This window comes from Camelus bactrianus, chromosome 6, assembly GCF_048773025.1.
Source record: "Camelus bactrianus isolate YW-2024 breed Bactrian camel chromosome 6, ASM4877302v1, whole genome shotgun sequence".
Classification (NCBI taxonomy): domain Eukaryota; kingdom Metazoa; phylum Chordata; class Mammalia; order Artiodactyla; family Camelidae; genus Camelus; species Camelus bactrianus.
In genome coordinates this window covers 92,195,577-92,213,148 of record NC_133544.1, presented here as the reverse complement: position 1 = coordinate 92,213,148, position 17,572 = coordinate 92,195,577, and the positions used below count along the sequence as shown (strand labels likewise).

The 17,572-nt window shown below is 48.8% G+C and overlaps 1 protein-coding gene across 4 annotated transcripts in view; it reads left to right on the top strand.

Annotated features, from left to right (window-relative positions):
* The window catches only part of SLC24A1 (solute carrier family 24 member 1), a 29,172-nt gene continuing 11,600 nt past the window's right edge, over nucleotides 1–17,572 (top strand). For 2 of the 4 annotated variants that reach the window (XM_074366308.1, XM_074366306.1), the window contains exons 1-3: nucleotides 1–1,899; nucleotides 12,183–12,236; nucleotides 13,852–13,960. In XM_074366308.1, the coding sequence (XP_074222409.1) occupies nucleotides 1–1,899; nucleotides 12,183–12,236; nucleotides 13,852–13,960 (2,062 nt within the window). The remainder of the gene's footprint in view (nucleotides 1,900–12,182; nucleotides 12,237–13,851; nucleotides 13,961–17,572) is intronic. The other 2 variants (XM_074366307.1, XM_074366309.1) reach the window with 2 other exon arrangements.

Sequence of the window (17,572 nt, the reverse complement as noted above, 5' to 3'; positions counted from 1 at the left end):
ATGGGGAAACCGATGAGGATGGGGGTGCAGGAGAGGCGGCTGCTCTGGCCGAAGCGGGTTCACTGGAGTCGCCTCCTCTTCGTATTAGGAACGTTGATCATCGTTTCCACCTACCAGCACTTCAGGAGCCCCCTGGGCCTCCCCTCACTGTGGGCAGCAGTGTCTTCCAAACACCCTATAAAACTAGCCAGCCGGGACCTCCCCAACAATGAGATGATGGTGAGCAGTGACCCTCCAAAATCTAGCTTTGAAATAGAGGGTGAGACACAGACACCCCAAGCCACAGTGGGCAGAGATGGAACTACACCTGGCATAACAATGGAGCACACCCCCAGGACACCCAGAAGGACAACCAGCATCACTCCAACAATACCCAAGAACAACTACAGCCCAGCAACAACAAACACAGAAGGAGTGAAGGAAAACGCCCCAGCCACACCCAGTGGAGTACTGAGTCACTACAGCCCAACTGCAAGCAGACCAGTAGTAAAGAATCACAGCCCAGAGACACCCAGGGGAGAAATGAAGAGCTACCGCCCAACTCAAGCGAGGAGAAAGGTGAAGAAACACACCCCATCCCCACCTGGTAGAGTGGTCAGCAGTTATGCCCCACCCACACTCGTGACAATGACAAGGAGCCATGGGACCACCCCCAGAACAACAGTGAAAGACAAAGAAATTATGGCAACCAATAAAATACTGGAGACCAACCCCTCCAAGAGAATAGTGGAGGAAACCACCCCAACTCCTCTTAAGGGAATAACTGATAACACTCCAACTTTCCTGATAAATGACATCGAAACAGACACTTTGACTTCTCCAAGGAGTGTGATGGAGAAGAACACCCAAACTACTTCCAGAAGAGTGGATAACAATAACCCAACAAGCCACCAGGGATTAGTGGGAAAGAACAACCTGACAGCTCCCCAAGGAGTGGTCCTGGAGCACACCGCAGCCCTCTCTGAGGGGCAAGTGACAGTAAGCTCCATGACAGGCAGCAGCCCAGCCAAAACCAAAGCCTCTACTGCTGCCTGGAAGGTTAGGAATCCCTCGTCCAGAACCAGCACACCAACCATCGGAATATCCTCAGCCACCGTCTGGGGGCTGGTGAAAGCTCCTTCCACAGCACCCAGCACCCCAGCAACTCCTAGGATCAGGGCATCTCCGACCACTCAGGTCCGTCACTGTGTGGTTGTGGGGCCAGCCCCAGCTGCGCCTACTGCCCCCTCCCCCCGTCTGACAACGGCTGTGATCCCAGAGGTGGATCCCAGCCCCAGTCCCTCAGTGCTGCCTCCTAGCCAGCCAGACCTCCACCCCAAGGCAGAGTACCCCCAAGACCTGTTCAGCGTGGAGGAGCGGAGGCAGGGCTGGGTGGTCCTGCACATCTTTGGCATGATGTATGTGTTTATAGCCTTGGCCATCGTGTGTGATGAGTACTTTGTTCCAGCCCTGGGCGTCATCACAGACAAGCTGCAGATCTCTGAGGATGTGGCAGGTGCCACATTCATGGCTGCTGGAGGCTCTGCCCCTGAGCTCTTCACCTCCCTCATTGGCGTCTTCATCTCTCATAGCAACGTGGGCATCGGCACCATAGTGGGCTCTGCTGTGTTCAACATCCTCTTTGTTATTGGCACTTGTGCCCTCTTCTCACGGGAGATCCTCAATCTTACCTGGTGGCCCTTGTTCCGTGACATCTCCTTCTACATCTGTGACCTAATGATGCTCATCCTCTTCTTCCTGGATAGCCTCATTGCCTGGTGGGAGAGCCTGCTGCTGCTGCTGGCCTATGCCCTCTATGTGCTCACCATGAAGTGGAACAAACAGCTTGAGCTCTGGGTGAAGGAGCAACTCAACAAGAGGCCAGTGGCCAAGGTCATGGCCCTAGGGGACCTCAGCAAGGTAAGAACAGGCTGGCTCAGTCTTCTCTAGCCCCTTGTGGGCAAAAAGATAGGGGAAAGCCAGGGACTAAAGAATGGAAAGCTCTGGGTTAGACTTCAAGAGATGAGAGTCCTGATTCCTTTGCTATTCATTCAATATTTATAGAGTCCTGTTCTCTGCCAGGCACTATGCTGGGGCTTTTGCGGGAGTGACCTTGGCTTAATTCCCGATCATTCTATGAAATGGTTATTATTATGTTCCCCCCATGGCAAGCGAAGAAACTGAGGCCCAATGAAGTTAAACCACTTGTTCAAGGTTACACAACAAATAGGCAGCGGAGCTAGGATGAACCCGGGTTGGTCTGATTGGGACTTTGGGAATGACATTTGAGCTGGGCTTTGGAGACTGTCCAAGGAGATATCAAGCAGGGAAAAATGATAATATCTTCCATGTGCATGGTGCTTAGGGTTTATCTAGCACCCTTACTTTCATTTGATCCTGTTTGTTCACATTCCAGAGGGGCTGGTGGCTTGGATGGGGTCTGAGAAAGGGGAGGCTTTCTGAGTTTCATTTCATTTTTAAAATATTGGAGATATGGCAGCTCCACTCATCCACTAACAAGCCAGCCCTGAGTGCAGAGCCCTGTCTACAGGGCTGACTACAGACCAGAGACTGGGAACTACAACCCTAGGGGTTTCTTCCGTCTCCAATGTTCCTTTCCAAGAATTTCTCTGCCCCTGTGAAGGAACTTCCTGCTAAATTCATTGCATGATTTAATAATCTGGACAATGAAATTAAATTGGAGAAGTGATCTCTAAAAATTCATCCCGAAGTTTTTTGTTCCTTGAGACTCCAAAGTGAGGGTACCCTAGGGGAAGATAGTTCCCATTCCTCTCCTGCTCCTAAAAAGTAAGTTTGAGCAAAGGTTGGCCCATAGCCTGCCTGTTTCAGATCTCAGGGAAGCCACTAGTGTGAGCAGAGTTTTGCGTGCAAGGAGTGGAAGGACTTAGCTGCTTAATCCGGAGCAGTTTTGATGAGTGGGCAGGATGGAGACCAAACTCAGCGACATGTCTTGAAGATACACGATATGAAGGAAATGAAATGTACTTCCTTTAGGATTTTTGAGATATGTGTGGTGTTCAGAGCATGGAATTGAGAGTCAGGAAACCTGGGTTCTAATCCTGTTCTGCTTCTATGTATCCTTGGATATGTCCTTTATTGTCTCTGGGGGAAATGACGGAGTCCAGCTAATCACCAGAGATTCTGTTTAGCTCTGACACTCACTGATAATGTCCTGTGTCTAAGTGAGTTCAGTTCTGGCAGGCCCAGCACAGCAGTTATTTGTCTGATCTGGTCAGTTGACCTTCAATTAGGGCATATTTGCAGATGACCCAAAAAGGAGAAATATCCTGCCCAAGTTAGACAGCCAGAAGATCTCCAAATTGGAATGGGAACCCAATATCCTAATTCCCCAGTCAGCACTATTTCCCTCCTGATGACTGCTCTAAGAAGCCAAAGGCTTAAAAAAGAAAGGGAGGTTCAGCGCATTACATCATTTAATATGAGGAAACGGGGGCCTCCCCACTAATGAAGTTCTCAGGGCAGGCTTTGCTGAGGCCGGTCACGAAGCCTGGTACTCTTCTCTGAGAAGCATCTAATGCCTTGGTATGCATTAGGCCAGCAGTCTTCAGAATGCCTCTGACACTTGCCTCCTAGTCCTTCATAATAATCCTATTCTTATTAAACTCTACAAATTCTGAATTTTCCATTTTGCTAGATTGACCATTGAAGCAAAGCTTGCCAAGCAAGTAAAGCATGATCATGATTTCAAAAGAGTATTTGTAACCTGCTTCAGCGACTCCTTTTATGGCCTTTAGTGGCAGCTCTTTGCCAACCAGTGAGAATGGTGCCTATTACTATTCTGTTCTTATCTATGCGTTGAAACAGATCCAGTATGGATTTTAATTAACAGCATTATTTTTTTTTAAGTTTGAAATACTGGCTATCCTTAAAAGTAAATTTATTTTTATTTAAAATTAAAAACCAATAGTTTGAACTTTCTAGCTCTAACAACTGCCTTCTAAAAATTAATCCAAATAATTCAAGCACTATAGCTATTTTGAAATGGTTTTTAAAAACATCTGGATTTGGAATTTCACCCAGAAATGATAGCCAGAGAGAGAGGTAACTGCCTTTGCCTGTATCATTATGTCTGTAGTTGGCTGCCCGAGAGCTAGAGGAAGATAAATTATTCTGTACGTCACTGACAGACTGAGGCAAGCCATTCTGTTTTGAATTCGTGAAGTTATTCTCTGAAAATCCAGTATTTGATCTAGTAAGTGATCATTTTTGTGGTTTATGCAAAAGTTTATACTCACCCCTGTAAATTCTCTTACTTTAACTATGAAAATGAACATACCTTGCTCACTCACTCACACTGACTTGTCAGTTCACACCTCTCCCTGACTAATGGGTCTCCCTTCTTTGAGCATCACCTCAAGAAGACAGGGGGCCAGGGACACTGGGCTTTTTCAGTCAGCCATGTTGCAAAGGTGAGGACGCCACAAAGAAGTGGGGTAAGGCCAGACAGAGTGGTAGGGAGCCAAGGAGGAGGCCGGGGAGGAGAGGTCACAGCCACAACTGCTCGAGCAGTCTAAGCAGTGGGAAGAAGAGTAGAGGGCAGTGGGAGCCAGCTCCTTCTTGGAGAGAAACAGGAGCAGGAGAAACATCTGGGCCTCCCCCTTCCTCTCTTGGCAGCCTGGGGCGAGGTGTGGAGCAGGTGGCCACAATGTCAGGTTCATCACTGTCACTAAACAGGGAAAATAATCTTTATATCTCCCGAAGGGCTGAGCCCAGGGTCTCATCCCTAACAGAAGCTCCACGAGCATTTGGTTCAGTTTCCTCAGGGAACCCTAACATGTCAGGGACTCCAGTTTGGAGAGAAAAAGGAGTAGGGGAGGGAATCCATACTTATGGAGAGCCTGTCACATTATTGACATACATTATCCCAATAATTTCTCACAAAAACCCTGCAAGGATAGATCGTTATCGCCATTTTGCAGATGAGGAAACTTGGAGACTCAGAGAGGATAGTCAGCTCAGCCAAAGTCACACAGCTTATCTATGGTCCTTAGCAACGGTACGTGAACCACTTATCTGGGTTTTGACCCAGGCTGCACTGACAACTCTCCTCGTTACCCTGGGCAAGTAAGTGCCCTCCACAAAGCTTTATTATTAATCACTTAACAGAAAAGCAGTGTGGGAAATAAAATTGTGTCCCTTCCAGTAGAAGGGACAGGGATAGACAAAAGGAACTGTGATAAAGGGAACACTGCGCAAAGGGCTGCAGAGTCACTTTGCTTTTCATCCAGGTCTCAGATTGCTTATCTGTGAAGAGAATGGGATGAACTAGTGCAGGGGCTGGCAGACTTTTACTGTAAAGGGCCAGGCAGTAAGTATTTTAGGTTTTGCAGGCCATATAGTTTCTATCACAACTACTCAGCTCTGTTGTAGCGTGACAGCAGCCACAGACAAGAAGTAAAAGAACAGGAATGCCCATGTGGTGTTTTACTAAGAGCGACATGCTCACAGGTGTTCTGCCTGAGCTTAAGACCAGCAGAGAATGATTCATTTTCTTATGGAATATTCACCCAACTGCTATCGGTGGAGTTTCTCGGCTGGAGGACCTTTCACTTTACTTTTTATTTTGCTCTGATAGGCTAGAACCAGGATAAAGATTTTTGAGGAATAATTCTAATCAGAATTCACTTAAGAGCATTTCCAGAAAAAAAAAAAGATGTAGCATTGAACATAGACACAGGGTAACTATTTCAGTCTTTTGACACTGTCTGTAAAAAGAAAATCAGAGCTAAAAATATTTCAGACAACACTGTCAAACTGACAGGTGTTAGTCTGAGGATGCCTTTTATGAACACAATAAAGAAATGGTGAATGTTTGTACAGTTATCAATACAGTCTGACTTAACTCACTCTGAAACTTTATACCCAGTTTTGAAGCTGTCAGTGTATTTGTTCTGACCCCAAGTGATAGATATCTGACCTGCCTTGACCTTGCATAGTTGCAGGAAGACAAAGTTGAGGCTCTAGCCCGGCTGAAAAGCCTTGTTTGTATTTGAAGGACGAGGGGCCTTTCTTTATAGAGAGAGCTACAAGCTTCGCTAGAAAGGACCAGCCATCTGCGTGAGTTGCTGATTAGCAAGAGAACCCTGCAGGGCACCAGCGGTGAAGGGGGTTGCAAGGCGGGGAATGAGCCTGGTCCAGGCTCCTCTGGAAACCCCACACCCACATTCTGCCCCCAGGAATACTTCAGAATATAAAACTCCAGGAAGAAGTCTGCTACTCTTTCTTAGATGCATTGCAGACTGCTTTCTTCCTGGCAGGGTTTTTTGGTTTTGTTTTTGTTTTTAATTAAACCAACCAACAGGAACCCCAACCAGATACACCTGGTACCTGCTCAGGAGCCAGTTCTCCTTTCTTGTCAGGGTTAACATTTACCCCAAGGGTTCCCATCAGTGGCCTGTACTGCCAGCCGTCTGCTGTGGAGACAGGGTGCTGTGGATAGGATGCAGCCACTGCGGCCCTTCCTGCCTCCATGGGTCTGCCTGTGCTAGCTCGCAGGGACCCCACTGTGCTCCCAAAGAACCCATCTTAGCTAGGCTGAGGACTTCCTCCTTTAAATCCTTAAGCAGTAGCTTCCCCACAGTCTTCAGGAAAATGTGGCAAGAATCAAATTCTCAATTTTAAGGCTTCTTTGCCTCGTAAAATATTCTTAAGCTTTCAGCATTCATCTGCTGGTGGGTGCTGACAGATGACAAAATGAATGTATAAGAAACAAATATTAACAGAAAAACTCAAAACATCTGACCATGTCTGGTAAAATAGCTTGTTGTTTCCATGGATGTGTGTATGATTGTAGGAGATTTTTCATGTATTTGTACAACAGAGTAAACTTTTCTCCTAGGGTAGGTGATGGGATTAAATAGGAAATTAGATCCTCATGGTGTTCTACAGAGAACAGCATGATTTCTAGACGCTCTACCACCTGGATACATTGGAAGTATGAAACTAACACAAAATGTTTCAGTGAGAAGGAGTGGACATATGGATGATAAACAAGTAAAATAAATTAAGAAGATATGCCCGAGTATAAAAAGTGCTGTGAAGGAAACAGTGCGTGTGCTGGAGAGTGACTGTAGGAAGTGGGCCCTTTTCAGCGAGGGAGAGCAGGAGAGGCCTCTTGGAGGAGGAGGAGTCCAAGTAGATATCTGAGAATGAGAAGGGAAACCACCTCATGCTTTGTGGGGAAGAATTCCAGAAGGGGAAATAGCATTTGCAAAGGCTCAGAGCATGGAAAGAGCTTGGTGCATTAGAGAAAAGAATTGGAGGCCAGTACGGTTAGTGACTTAGGGGAGAGTGGTCCAGGATAACGCTGTGGGGGTGGGATGGGGGTGGGAACTGCTTCATACAGGGCCCTGGGATCAGATATGGAGTTTGGATTTTATTTGAAGTTTAGTGGGAAGTGATGAGGAGTCATATTTAAAAGGTCACTCCCTAACTGCTGTGTAGAAAAGGAATTGTTGGTTATACAAGGGTGGAAGCAGGGAGTCCAGTTAGGAGGCTGTTGTGGGCATCCAGCGTGTGTGTGTGTGTGTGTGTGTGTATCTTTGAGAAATGTTTTGAAGACAGAATCATCTGGGCTTGGTGCTGGTGTGAATGTGGAGAGTGAGTGAGCAGAAGTCAAGATTTTTCAGGGTGGCTGGGTATAGCTTAGTGGTAGAGTGTGCTTAGCATGCACAAGGTCCTGGGTTCAATCCTCAGTTCCTAAAAACAAACAAACAAACAAACAAACAAACAAATAAATAAATAAATAAAGGAAGGCAAAGTTTTTGGCTTGAGCTGCAGGGTGGATGTTGATGCCATGTAGTGAGAAAGGGAAGACTATAGGAAGAACAGGTTTAGGGAGACTCAAAAGTTCCCACTTTGGAATAGCGAGTTTGGGAGTTTATGTCACCTCTAAGTGGATATGTTTAAGAGGCAGTTGTACAAATAGGCTTAAAGCTCATAAAAAAAGGTCAGGGCTGAAAATATAAATTTGTGAATCACCAACAAATATATGGTTATTAAAATCAAGGACCAACTGATGCTACTCTGAAAGAGAGAGATAGTTTAGGATTAAGTTCTAAAGAACTCCGATCCTCATTCATTTGGGAAACATTTATGGAATCTCTTTGTATGAGGCCTGTGTAGGGTCTGGGAACGTAGTGGGAAGGCACAGGAGCTCAGGAGCTCAACCTAGTGGAGGAGCAGGAATTGATCCAGGTTTTGTGGGGCCTGATACTCTTTAAGAAAAGGAATATAAAAAACATTCCTACAAAATTAAATCCAAGGCCATGGGAAGGGTTTGCATAGGGGAGAGATGGGCCCTGAAGTTTAAGCTTCATCAGCCCTGCAGTAAATTCTCCTTAGTAGTGAAGACAGACTTGTACAACTGATAGTTACCATACCATGTGTGATGGTATAAGTAAGTGGCGAGGGATTTAGTACTGCAGAGAGTGGACATCTCAACAGACCAGGAAGTCAGGGAAGGCTTCCCAGGGGAGGTGATGCTCAGCTGAATCTTGAAGGACAAGCAGGGGTTGGCTGGCTGAAGAAGGGGCGGGAGAACCCTAGGCATGCATGTGTAACGGCCAAGGGAGTGAGAAAGCGTGAGGAGAGACAGTGCAGCTGCACTGTCCAGTGTGGTAGCCACTAGTTACATGCAGATCCCGAGCTCATGAAATGGGGCTAGTCTGAGTTGAGATGTGCTGGAAGTATGAAGTATACTTTGGGTTTCAAAAGCTTAGTATGAAAAAAAGGTAAAAGAGCTTACAAATACTATATTAATTACACGTTGAATTATAACTTTGATATATTGAGTTAAATATAGTACATTATTAAAATTAATTTCACCTGTCTCTTTTACTTTTTTAAAAACTGTGGCTACTAAAAAATTAAAATTATGTACGTGGCTTGCATTCTATTGCTGTTGGACAGCATTGGACTGGAGGTAGGCAGGAGGCTGGTGTGTGCTCGGCTGATGAGTCTGGACTCCCTCCTGGGGACACTGAGCCCCCAGTGCTGGGGGGGACATGATGTGCTTTGCTCAGAAAGTCACTCTGGCCGACAGGTGAAGAATGAATCAGAAGAGGAACAGATCAGGAGTCAGGAGGCTGTTGCAGGATTGTAGGCAGGAGACTGGAGAGACGAGGCCAGATGTGAGGACTTTCAGGAACTAGGTCTGACAGCTAATTGAGTGTGAGCTGTGAGGGAGTCGGGAGGAATTTGGGTAGACTTTTGGGTCTAGCCTACACAAATGAGCTGATTGGGGTGCAAGACTGTACTCAGGTGGGTAAAGGTAGGACTCAGACCAGGGATTCAGTAAATCTTTGTTGAATGAATTTTTTTTTAAATCACAAGTTAAAATGTGTCATTCAGGAAATGTGGGATAGTCTAGAAAGGGAGAGGTCAGTGATTAACTGCTACATCAGTGGGAGGTAGGAATTGGGGGTCAGGAGGACAAGCCCCTTGAGGGGCTGCCCTGTGTGCCCTCCCCACCCAGCTTCCGAGGAATGGCTGCAGGGATTCTGTTGCTCGCCCTCACCTTGGCTGGCATGAAGACATCTTCTTTGGTTTCCTCAGCCCCTTGGTTAATCTTCATGAGGAGAAGGAAGAGTTAGGGGTGGTGGGGCTGAAGAAAGTGGAGAACAAATGGTGTGGTATGAGAGGTGGGTATGGGGATGTGTTTGTATTAAGGCCATATTCTGAAAGCACCTACTTATGGGACTGCTGCCCATCAATGGGTCCATCAGTCATGTTCACATGCAGACAAACGTTTACATCCTTTTACCTGAAGTGTCAATCATTTGAAACAGAGCCACCAGGAGATATAAATTTGACTTATTTTCTTTATTTATGCTTGGGAAAAGAAATGTGATTTAGTAAAAACAACTTCAAAAACAGACCTCTAAATGGAGGTTAGGAAATCGGGGTTCTGTGAGTGTGGGCAAGTTACAGGATCTTTCTGCCTCTCAGTTTCGTTATCTCCCGGAATAGCCATAATAATATTAGCTTTGTCTATTTCACAGAGTTGGTAGTATTGAATGAGAAAATGGATGTGAAGGGCTTCAGAAAGTTAAAAGTGCACACTGATGTTAGAAGACATTTGTATGTGCAGTGAACAGTGAGCCCATGGAGAAGTATTTTGATTTAAGTAAGTCTGAATTGCAGATAAATCATAAAGTGTGTGCTTCATGGGGCAAAAGTCAGTCTCTCCTGCCCCTTTGTGGACAGAACCAGCCACCCGAAAGAGTAGCCTGGCCTCTCGTAGCTCTTTGCCTCCAAGAAGAACACATTGGGTGAGAGTTGGACATGGTAAGTAGTGAGATGGCTGGGCCAGTAGGGTTTAGGGCTGTAGCATCCAGTATCTCAGTAAACTTACAGGTGTGTCGTGAAAGAGTCAGGGGACTTGCTAGGAAAATCCACAGTGCCCCTTTCATATTCAGACTGGTTATTTCTGCTTTGTTTCATTCGTTTGTGTGCTCATTCATTCATTCATTCAACATGGTGTGTCCAAGCACTCGGACCTCTCCCGTCTTTCAGAGATTACCCAAATGCCACTTTCAGAAGGCTTTCGTGTCTATTCCAGCACGCACCTTTGTCTATGCCTCCCATTTCTTCAGGCACGTTCTGCCTTGTCATGTGTTGGTGTTATCATCGGTCTCTATTCCTTTCTGTAAATAGGATCCATGTCCTAAACATCTCTGCGTCCCTGTAGCACTGGCACCATGCCAGGTAAACAGCAGGTGCTCAGGAAATGAGAATTGAGTGAATGAACAAACTGGGTGGATGGATGGGTAGATGGCCCTGGATCAGGCAGTATTTTCTGTATTTTCTGATCAGACAGAGAAGGGAGTGTGTCAAGTCCAGTTCTAGTTCTGGCCATGGAGGTTGGTGGGGCAGGGGGAGTGGGAAGGTAAAGACGATTACTGGAGGCATCCATTAGGGACCCCACTGTCTGAAGATGGCCCTAGAGGTCACTTGGGTGAATCTGTTCCTTCAGCTCTCTTTTGCTGAGCATCTATGGTGTACAAGACACCATGCCACAGGTTATGGGAACAGAGATGACTATATCATAGTTCCAAAAAATATGGAGTCTAGCCAGGTAGACAACTAATATATGTGAGCAACAATGATTTTTGTTTTTTGAAGTTCATATGGTACTACAAGACAGCAAATGCAAAGCAGCAAGCTAGTGGTCCAGACAGTAAGTACTGCGGGCTTAATGATTCTTCATCTTGGATTTTCTAGGACTGTCCCCTTCCCCAGCTGGCTGCCCCACAGCCTCCCCAGAACACTAGCACTTACTTGATTACAGAGCCAGATACTAGTGTCACAAACCATGTCCACTGTTACACAACTTTCGAGGAGAGAGGTATCAGAGAGAGTGGGAGTTAGGGCCAGGGTGGGGGCGAAAGGGGCCATTTAGAAAGCCTTGTATAAGAATTCACCCTGAATTTTCTGAAAAATTGGTAGGCATAGAGGAATGGAGAAGGAATTTTAGGCAGAGGGGAAAGCTGTGAGCAAGGGACCAGGGGTTGGAATAGATTAGGGATACGTAGGAGACTGTTCACCCATTCATTCGTTCATTCATTAACCAGTATTTTTTGAACCTTTGCTAAGTGCCAGGCAGAGTTCTCAAGCTTGACACACAGTCGTGAGTGAAACAGACAGTCCACCTTCATGGTGCTAGCGGGCAGTCATTTTATGTGTTTGCCAACGTACAAATGACATACAAATAAATTGGGGAAAGTGCTATGAAGGAAAAGAACGGAAGTCCGTAAAAGAGAATTAGATGGACAACTTAGCTTCCCAGAGGAGGCTGACATGTAAGTGGAGACCTGAGATGTGGGGAGTGGAAGAAAGAAGATTTCAAACAGAGGAGGTGGGACCCTGTGGTGAGGGTTTTGAGGTGGGTAAAGAGGATGATACATTTGAGGGACTGAAAGGCATCTGTAGCTGGTGTTAGTGGACCTCGGTGAGTGGGCACATTTGACTGGAAATACTGTGTGCAGGTTGAAGCCAGACTATGGAAGGCCAGGCTGGGGATTTGGACATGTTTCTGAAACCAGGTTATCTCTGGGTGTGTTTCTATGTTCCAGCATGAGGGCTCCCTGGAGAGAGAGGGAAGTAGGGAGAAAGGGTGAGGGTCTCTCTAAGCACTTCGTGATTCCTGTCCTTGCTTGCAGCCAGGCGATGAGGCAGTTGTGGTGGATGAGCAGGAGGATAACAAGAAGCTGAAGGTGGGTACCATGTGGAGTCTGCCCAGCGGGGACACTGCAGGGTCTCAGAGGACGGCCACAGACCCGGGGCACTGTCGCCCTGATGTTGGGGATCCTAGACTGGGCTCTGGCCTGGGAAGCTCCTGGGAGTGCTGCCAGAGGGACCATCACCTCCAGGTGGCCTTGGAGGAGGCGCCAGTTTGGGAGCTAAGTCCAGAATGCCACTTCTCACTCTGCCACTAGCTTGCTGTATGAGCTTGGGCCTCAGATTCTGCATCAGTAAAATGACTGGACTAGATGAACTCAAGTCCCACTTCGTGGCGCCAGCCTTCTGTGATTGATCTAAAAGCCCAGTTACGTCTGGCTTTGGAATGCCGCAGAACTAAGAGAAACATCCGAAGGGCATGGTGGGGGTGAGAGGTGGGAATCTGAGGTTTCTGAAAACCTGTGTCTTAGCTGCCTTTGGCTCATGGGGCCCCTGGGAAGAAGTATGGGGACTTCAGAGAGGAAAGGCTAGGACCTGAATGAAACCTCGCCCATCCAACGAAAATCCCTAGGCCTGTTGTGAAGTAGTTGCTATCATGGCCACTAGATGGCAGAAGAGTTCAGATCAGAGGGTTTGTGGGGTAGGAGGGGGAGACAGCAAGCGGCTTGTCTGTTTGGATGTCCTCTCGTAAATCAGATGGTGTTTCTATGTGTGTCACTACTGTTAAAAAACAAAATTCAACTGAGTAAATTTAAAGATCAAATTGGCTTTATTCAACGATTCATGAAAAAAGGGAGCTCCAGGTTGTTTTAGACGAGGGACCCTTCCTTTCGGGGACAGCAGGGGTCTTCCAGGTGCGTTACCTCACTAGTGCCGACCAGGTGACTTCAGACTGACGGGTTAAGGTGACATTCCCAGGAGAGGCTGAAACTGCAGTTAGGTATTTTACGTCTTGGTTTGGTGATACCGGCTGAGCACAGGTGACTCTATTTTGGGCCTGTTGTCTCCTTTTTAAAACTGTGAATGAGTGTGTGTCACATCTGTGTCTGTACACACAGATGTGTGCATGTGTGTGCCCGTGAAGGTCTCTTGAGCACATGGATAGAGAAGAAAGGACGATCAGAAGACCGGGGTGCTGGTCTTGACTCTTTCGTTCATGCCCGACATGACCTTGGCTAAGACACAGCCTCACTGAGTCTTCTTTATCTGTAGGTGGAGGTCAAAGCCTTGCTTATCTCTGGGGACGGGGCAGTGATAAAGCTGATGTTCTTTGTGGACTGTAGGGGGCTGTGCCACGCACAGTGGGTCTGTGAGGTGTGTGGGTGAGTGTGTGTTTCTTTGAGGGTGTACTTGCAGGGATGGACGAACCCTTGGTAATATGATATCCTTAGTACACACTGCTCCCTGACAGGAGCTCGGGGAACTACTTAGTGCATAGGATTAGCCAGTCATGGAAGAGTTGAGGGGAGGCTGAGAAAGAAAGCAGTGTAAGTTTCCTGGTTGAGGTGAAGGAAGAGGGGAGGCCAGGAAAAGGGTCCTGTACTTCTGGCCTGATCTCGGCGGGAGGGAGGCAGGGTTAGGCCCCCGTGTGGCCCCTCCCCTGGCTTGGTCAGGGGCCCACTGAGGCCTGTGCGGCTCTCTCCTGCTCAGCTCCCGTCAGTGCTGACCCGAGGGAGCAGCTCGGCCTCTCTGCACAACAGCACCATCCGCAGCACCATCTACCAGCTCATGCTCCACAGCCTGGACCCTCTGGGGGAAGGTAAGCAAGGCCCCCCCAGACCTGCGTGGTCTCCCCGTCCACTCCTTCCCTCCTGCAGCTGGATGAGAACTGGGACCTGCAAAACTGAGAGGCAACAGATGGAGTGAGGGTTGGAATGGGAAGAGAGTTAGCAGAACAGAGTGGGTGGGAAAGACAGACAGTGTGGGGAGGCTCACTGGGAGAGGGCCCCTGAGGAGCCACGATCGTTAGGTATCTACATCCCACTACCTCCCTGGCTCCCTGTCCCTCCTGTAAAACAAGAGTTCACCTGTAGTGAGGCCATGAGTGCCATGCGTCTGGCACTGTTCTGTGTTAGGGCTGCCCTCAGTGACTTCCCTGCAAAGCCACCCTCTCCCCTCCCATAAGTCAGCCCCACTGTCCCACAGGGTCTCCAGCCAGACAGCGTGGCTCAGGCCAGGGCCACTTCTGGGGGCACCTCCTGTAGGGCCCCACAGCTGGAAGCTCTGAGTGGCACCTCCCTTTGCTCTATATTCAGCTCCGGCAACTTGACAGATGATGGAGGCAGCTGAGATTCTTACCGCCCACCTGACCGAGTCCTGCTTTCTGTCCCGCTTCCCCAGAGAGCTGCTCCCAACATGCTTCACAGGCCCCTCAAGGGCATCCTCAGGTGCACTCCTGTTCTCCTTGGCACTTTGTCTCTGGAACACTGATGCAGAACTGGGAGGCCCGGCAGGAGGGCCATCAAGGAAAGGCTGGCCTTTGGGCAGAAGCAGGGAGTTGGAGTGCAGTGGGGCAGGAGTCTGAGGGCGAGCTGAATGTGACACCAGAGACTGGCCCCTGAGCCCCAGGGAGCTCCCTGACTGACTGTTCTGGTTCAGGGACAAATTCTGAGGGCCTCAGAATTTCTCAGACCCTGAAGTGTCTTTTTCACATACAACGTGGACTTTTGGTTGCTTCAAACAAGCACATTGTACTGTGAAGAGCAGAGTTAATGATCAAACTTCCCCCAGAAGATCCTCACGGTGATCCTGAGTAGACAGTGGGAGAGGCCACCCCCAAGTACCAGCTCTAGAAAAACAGCACCCCTGGGGTCTCAAGAGTGGAGCCTGCAGCACGGGGCAGCCCGTGGGCGATCAGTGCGGGCGCGTGCCGGCCTGCGTGCAGTGGAAGAAGCCGTGTCCCTGGCTTATGCTTGGCCGTCCTCCTGGAGTCACCGACTCTAGCAAAGTCCTGAAGAAAAGGACCTTCTCCTGAGAAGGACTGCAGGGCCCCCTGCCTGGGCCACATTCACAACCAGCAGCCGCCCTCTGGCCTACTTGTCCTGACAGGATTATGTGGTGTCCAGGCCAGGCCGAGGTCAGAGGAGATTGATACTAAGGAGATGATCTGGCCACGCTGAGAGCTGAGAGGCCACGTGAGGAGACAAGCGCGGGGGAGCCAGTGACAGGCGTCCCGGGAAGACGGCATGCCTGGTACACGGTGTGGGTGTGCGAGGGGCATGGAATTGCCCTCTCGGGGAACGACTGCCAACATGCCTGGGACGCGTCCTGCTCAGAGAAGCCGGCCCTGATTCTGCACCCCGAGAATCCAGGAGGGGCTGCGACTGCGCAGGGCTGGGATGAAGGCCTTGGTTCCCAACACTTTCCAAATACACGTTTCTGTTTCCATATGCTGTTTCCAAATGGCTGTCCAGGTGTTTCCACCCTTTCCAGGGGTTCCAGCTCTTTCCACAGAGCTGATCCGTGGTCTGAACTCTTGCCCTGGGAAGTGGCTTTACCTCTCCAGAATCCCATTAGAATCCCATGCCTCTTCTGGTGATTTCACTTGGACGTATGTGTGTGTGTGAGAGAGAGAGAGACAGAGACAGAGAGAAAGACACAGAAACAGAACCTGCTGCTGACCTGGCTTCCTCGGTGGCATGGGAGATGAGAGGTTAAGGTGTGTGATGAGGGATGAGAAGGAAAGAGGGGAGCTTGGATTTCTCGCCAGCCCCTCCTGCCTACAGTCAGCAGATATTCTCAGCACCAGGCCTGGAACCAGGAGAGCCCTCCATTGATCAGAGTTACCTGTTGCTCAGCAGCAAACTGCAGTGCTTATCAGTACCAGGGGGGCGCTGGAGTGGTCTGGGTGATGAAGGCAGCGGAGTGCGTGCCTCCTGACCTCTCAGCCCTGGCGAGGACCCGCTGAGCAGGCCCTTCAGGACACTGCGAGGGACCACATATGCCAGCGTGATGGATCTGCAGGATGGAGCCGACTGCCAGAGAAGGCTGCAGCTGAAGCAACCTGATTGTTTAGGTGACAGGTTGACAGGAGGAAATTCCAGACCTACTTATGTGTCCTCCCCATCCAGGACCCAGGGAGCGTTTGATCTGCCCGGATTCCCAGACCTTCGCAGTTTGCCTGCATTGTGGACCAGAGGAACTTGAGCGTCCTTTCTAACTCAGACCCTCCGGAGTGCTGGGCCTCAGCAGTGCGGAGTTGCTTCCTGGGTGGGACAGCTGCTCCCAGCTGCTGTTGCCAATTCATCGTTGTTGTCGTAGCTAAAACTCACGTAGTGCTTTCTAGGTGCCAGGCACTGGCTTAAGCATGTTCATATAAAAATTCACTTATTCCTTTAACAACTCTGTAAGATTTTTACAGGTGAAGAATTGAGGTATAAAGGATCACCCAGCTATGTCCACAGCTAGCGAGTGGCAGAACTAGAATTCAAACCCAGGCTGCTGGCTCCAGAATCCAAGCAGGCATGACAATGTTTACCTGCAGCAGTTAAAGTATTTTTATTTATTTCGTCTCATGGACCCCCTCATCAGTGCTCTGAGTATATCATATTGTTGCCTTTTTGGAGAGGGGACACTGAGGCTTGGAGAGGGCACACAGTCTCCCCAGGGTCACCTAACACTCGCAGGGCAGAGCCAGCCTGGAATCTGGAATAGACCCCATGGCGCCACTTTGTTCTATCACATGTGCCGTTGTCCTCACCCTCCCGGACTACACAGCTGCGCAGAGGGCCCTCACGAGCCCCTGCCCCTCAGTCCCTCTGCCTCCCACCTTGAAATTACTCACGTAACACACTCTGCGTGTTGCCTGGAACATAGTCACATTGAAAGAGAGTTCACTTCCCCATTTTTCTTGACTGGAAACCAGGGCAGCACTGTTCTGTGCCCGATGCTCTGTGGACCGCCAGCAAGGCACGCAGCGTGAGCAGGGGTCTGGAAAGAGGCCCTGCTCGCGCTCCGGGCTCAGGGGCCAAAAGGGCCGTGGTAGGAAGCTTGGTGATCGGCTGTTTGCCCTTCCCCACTGGGGAGGGAAGGCTGGTGAACATGGCCACCAGTAGTGCCCCTCAAGCCATAGAAAACCTTCTAGTAAATTCATAGAAAGTAACCTGCAGAGGACCTTACAGACAGTCTAGTCCAAGGATGGCAAAAATGTCTCCCTGCCATTATTTCTCCGTTCCCTGCCAACCATAGACATCATCGATGAATCACGGTACTCTCCTAGCAAGCTTGGATCAGAATTCCCAATTCAGCACCCAAGCAGCCATCACTTGGGTTCATAAAGGAAATAAATCCTATCTGTTGTCTGCAAGTCCAACCATGTCATTTTACCAGAAGCGATACAGAAGGGAAGTGACTTGCTCAAGGTCACAGACAG